Source organism: Montipora capricornis, chromosome 10 (assembly GCF_036669925.1).
Source record: "Montipora capricornis isolate CH-2021 chromosome 10, ASM3666992v2, whole genome shotgun sequence".
NCBI classification, from domain to species: Eukaryota; Metazoa; Cnidaria; class Anthozoa; order Scleractinia; family Acroporidae; genus Montipora; species Montipora capricornis.
In genome coordinates this window covers 47935222-47940221 of record NC_090892.1, presented here as the reverse complement: position 1 = coordinate 47940221, position 5000 = coordinate 47935222, and the positions used below count along the sequence as shown (strand labels likewise).

General features: G+C 41.4%; 2 protein-coding genes across 2 annotated transcripts in view; both read right to left on the bottom strand.

Annotated features, from left to right (window-relative positions):
* The window catches only part of LOC138019301 (NADH dehydrogenase [ubiquinone] iron-sulfur protein 3, mitochondrial-like), a 7431-nt gene extending 7006 nt beyond the window's left edge, over nt 1-425 (bottom strand). The window contains exon 1 of the mRNA XM_068866047.1: nt 105-425. Coding sequence (XP_068722148.1) covers nt 105-327 — 223 coding nt within the window. The 5' untranslated portion in view covers nt 328-425. The remainder of the gene's footprint in view (nt 1-104) is intronic.
* A 2490-nt stretch (nt 426-2915) lies between these two features.
* LOC138021331 (neuropeptide Y receptor type 2-like) overlaps nt 2916-5000 on the bottom strand; it is a 2345-nt gene continuing 260 nt past the window's right edge. The window contains exon 1 of the mRNA XM_068868176.1: nt 2916-5000. This exon is cut by the window's right edge and continues 260 nt beyond it. Within this exon, the coding sequence (XP_068724277.1) occupies nt 3286-4191 (906 nt within the window). The 5' untranslated portion in view covers nt 4192-5000 and the 3' untranslated portion in view covers nt 2916-3285.

Genomic DNA, 5000 nt, shown 5'->3' with positions numbered 1-5000 from the left:
AAGTTTATTTTCTGCACTTCCCCAGATTTCACAAATTTCAGTCCGTCTTGCCACCCATTTCTCTAAAACAATAGAGGAGAGTTATCTAGAGACTTAAAACGTACTTTTCAGAGGAATCCTTAGGCTTGCAAATGCTCCGAGCCTCAGCAGAGAACGAAGCCTGGAGGACGCCATTTTAAAATACTTTGTCGTGCCCAGGGCCTTGCTGTCCAAGTGAGCAACATATGGAGAATATGGATTCGGCTTTATTTCATAGTGCTCAAGCCCAAGCCAAAAAAAATCCTTGGTTTCAAAGGGATTTAAACCCATGGCTGAAAGATTACTCATCAGAGTTTTGTTCAAGTGCGAGAAAAGACCAGACCCTGCGCTGTCGAGAAGCAGAGGAGCAGCGTCACGGATATCGAAACAATTACGATACCAACGTGTCGCGGACACACTGCAGCGCAAGGGTCGACGGTAAGAGGGGTAAGCCATGGCAAAGTGGCCAATATTTTGAAAAGCGGCCCCTCCGAGGGGTTATGAGACAAATCTTAGCTGTAAAACATCTGTTTGTCTGGCTTACGAGGAGTTCAATAGCCTAGCCCAGCCTCGCCCAAAGACAGCACTTTCTCCTCAGTTATTTTAAGACCCTGAGTGTTGGTCCTCCCGCAGTCGAACTCACGACTTTCTGCATGGCAGCCTGGTGCTCAACCGACTGTCTCGTCCCCAGTGAACGTGCTAGAGGGGTTCTGCGTAATCCCTATCTTGCTCTCTTCCGAGTGTCTAGGCTACCAAGCGTTTCTGTTCATGCCAGTAACCTTGATAACAACATTGACAGAGTCGCTTCTTGCCAGCGAGCACGCTCAATTTGCAACACCTTGCCTGTATGTAATACGACACATTCAGCCCTGTTCCCTTGTGCATCTCTTTTTTTCTTCTCTCTCTCGCCCCGGGGAACAGAAGGAATGAGATTGCACAAGACACGGAAACTCTCGTCAAGAAATATGCTCTGATTGGTCACATTGTGACAGCTCTGGCATGCAGCTCAACACTTCTACACTAGTACTACGACGTGCTCTACCAGAGAGAAAATACATGTCTCTTCCTCTAAATCTCACCTCTTACGGGTAAATAACGCTTCGCCAGCATGGAAGCTCAGTGGTGGAGCATGCGCAGTGTGCGAAGCAACCGCACGGTCATAGGTCGAGTTCCATTTTGATAGCATTCTTTGCACCTGCTCAAAATATTTCTGTTGCAGAGTACATGTTATATTTATTTATTTATTAAGGATTTTTACACTGTATAGGTGCTAAACAATAGGACATAAGTCCCCAATTTAAACACCTTATCGTGCTCGCAGTACTTTCAGTGCAGTTTACTGTAAGATACCACGTGCATTTTTTTTTAATTTGGTCAATACAGTCCTGGAGTTATCAGCCATCTTGTGTCCTCATTTTTGATTACCAAAGGACGATTTTTACCCGAGAACATAACAGTTTCCTTAACTTCCTAACTTCCCCTAATTCTTCACTCAGAGAATCTTTTTATACATCTGCATTCCAATGTATGAATGAGCTCTGTTATAAGCTCAGATAAGTCACAACGTCGGTAACTGTTAAATATTTGGATTAAAGTCATTGACTTCCATCTTCAGTGAGCCCATTATGATCAAACCACATCAGTACATTTATTTTTCTCAAGCAAAAGCCTTACTCAAAACCTCCAACTGAAGACAAACATAAAATTTCGCTGCAGGCTCTGCTGTTCGTAACACAACAGTAGCTTAGAAACCTGTCTCACTGGGAATTTGCTATCACCACGTTTGGTCACGTTTTTTGGTTTTTGCTATGTAACTCGTCGATCGGACTTATTACATCAGTATATCATCTCAGAAATATTTTCAGTGTTTACGGGACTACAGGGCAAATTACAAGCTAAATGCCCACACCATTCCAAGACAATCAACAACAACTTGACAAGACGCAAAAACTGAAATAAGATTACGTTTATTTCGAATTGTTTCAAACGTGAAACTCGCACAAGTCCTTAACGTTTCAAATGCACCCACTCAAACTGTTGTGGTCGAACCTGCTCCTTTTTGAGATTCAATCTTCTCGAAATCGGAGCTTTTTTTAGGAACAAATTATTTCGAAAGGGCATTGCAAGAAAAACAAAAAATTGCATTATCTTGATTATGGCCGAGAGGGTTACAAACTATCCTTGCCAAATGACATATCCAAGCAAACTATTTTGCCCCACCACTTAGTGTATTACTCAAATTATAAGTTTTATAAACGAAATAAATACCGCATATTGAACTATTTCAGGTATTCTTAGACAGCATCCCAAAGCGATTCCTTTTAAATTATTGGCGAAAAATGACACTAAATTGGTGAATTTTATTTTTTCGCTTTTTCAGCCGATATTCTTGGTGATTTTTCTGAGATCGTCTTAGATGAAATCGAGTAAAAAACGCCATTATATTTTTCTTGTTTACACTCTCTGGCCAAATGAATCTTTGACGGGAGAACAATTTAAAAAATAACAAATGTGGGAGTAATTTATGTCTTTCTAATAATCCAAGATAAACTCTGCCTTCCTGCCAGTTCCGCTGAAAATGAAGTACAGATGTACCTTAATTTGTTCCCGACATGATTAATCCAAATTCGCAAAAAAAAGTGAAGTAACGAATTGAAATAAATAGGTACCATTCGTTAAGGCAAATAAATGTTATAAACTCAAGGTTTAATCTTCGCATCTAATTTAAATGCATAAGCTTTAGAAATCTTGTGGTTTTGATTCCTACATTATGTAATTATCACCAAATCAAAATGAATGACAAGAACTCAATTCATTTTTTTATATTTCAAATGCAAAAAACAAGTTACGTTTCCCCAAAATTTGAATGTTAGTACTTAATGAACTTATAAGCACTACCCGATGTTCTTCAATTTATTCGTTTAATTTTTTCATATCGGCAAATGACTTTGCCCTTAATAATGCTCTTTTTGAAAACCTCCAGTCAAAAGATACATGTTGGGCTTTTTATATCGTTGAGCCGAAAAAAAAATCGAACTTAATTTGAATTGGAAAAAATTGAGGTTGATCAGTGGCAGATTGAGATTATCCTTTTAATGCCAAATTACTTACTTTAGATGTCAGCAAAACTCATTGCATGCGTTCGGGTGTTGAAACAAGTCATGGGGGGAACGAATAACAACACCTACACTAGGTTTAAGGATGGACAACTTGAAATCTGGTTTGTTTGTTCCTAAACCAACGTTCTTCTCGGCTTCAGACACGGTGTTAACCGCGGCATGTCACTCGTTTGTACAGGCAGTAGAGCTTTTCTTTGTAGTATGGATTCATGATAGCGTACAGGAGGGGATTAACCGCTGAACCGATGACACCAATCGCAGAGGAACATCCGTGGAGGTTGAAATGGACCTCCGAGTACTTGCCAAACACGCCGCCAAGCTGTACAAGTAGAAACGGCGTCCAGAAGGCGGTGTAGACAATCGCCACCCAGAAGCAAAGCTTTGTGCAGTGCCTCTCCTCAGCGGAGCCGTTTACTCCTTCTAAATGTTGGCCAAGCTGACGAAATATCATGAAATAGAACACGGCTGAGATTGCAATAGAGAGTCCGTACAAGGAAGCGGAATAAAGAAGAAAAGCCTGAGCGTACTTATCTAGGTCTTGGTTGATCAACAAGCAGCGAAAGAGCTTTGGAATGGAGTCGTCGCTTGAAAATTCACGTCGGGCCATCAGGATCATCATGACAGCGGCAATGGCGCTCAATATCCAAAACATGTAGACCACTAAGCGGGCTTGTGCCAGGTTCAGCTTGGGCTGCTGGGGTCGCAGCATAACGTCTTTACGATGGTAGGCGAGTAATGGGAACACCAAATACATCATGGAAATGCTAAGCATGGACAGGAAAATGCTTATCTCGCACATCGGCGTGAAGCTGATCAATTCGGACTTGGCATGAACCCGGTAGATGAAGAGCAGAGGAGTGAAGAGCAGGCTTAGGATCAAGTCAGCGATCGCCAAGTTTGTGATGAGGAAATTGAAGGTTCGGTGGATGGTTTTGTCCGTCGCATACGAGTAAATTACCATTCCATTACCGAGCGAGCCTACAATTATGGTGAGAAGGTACAGAGGGCAAACAAACAAAGTAGTAGCTGTCCACTGTTCATAATGTTGTTGCATTTTGCGGTTTTCAGCGATCAAAAACAACCCGCTTTCACTGGCAGCAGTTCTGATCGGGTCGGTGTCGATTGAAGCGATGTAGACTTTACCAGGAGCGCAGTCAAATAGAATTACTTTTGAGTCGATCCACAAAGCGCGAGCGACCTTTGCTTTCTGTGAGGAACTAAACCAAAAACGTGATTAGAAGCACATTTGAGCGGGATAACAGGAAACTAGATGAGCTTTTGTAGGGCGGATTTCTTGTTTTCCATTTGCCTGGCAGGTGTTGACGGCAGCCGCCTCTACTCGTATGCAAATGTTTCCCTGCTTTGAATGACAAATCCTATAAAAGTATCCTGTAATTAAGGCGCTTTTTGTATCCTTTCCTTAGCGAGAAATACGAGAGAACCCTGAAGCGACCAATTTGGGGATCATTTGTTGCAACTGGTTTGCCTCGTTCGATAATGGCTGTCGAGGAAAACTATCGCGCGCATGCCTAATTATGCATTGCTAGATCATTATTTTCCGTCTTTCAAACATATCGAAATTAAGTAGAGGTGAAATAGACAAGTTCGCTTTTAAAAGTTTCCCACGATTAAAACAAACGACATACAAAGAACAATCCATTTTTTCACTTAACTTTGCCTGCCGGAATAGCGGCACCGTTATTGCTCCATAATGAATGCCATTAATTTTAATCTAGTTTTTTGAAAAGACGCAAATCTTAGGAACTTAACGTCGATCCAGCTGGTTTTTTTTTTTGTGCTTGATAAATGTTTGACAAACGTGTATGCATGTGTCGCCCAACTGAACGAACTGAACAGGAAAGT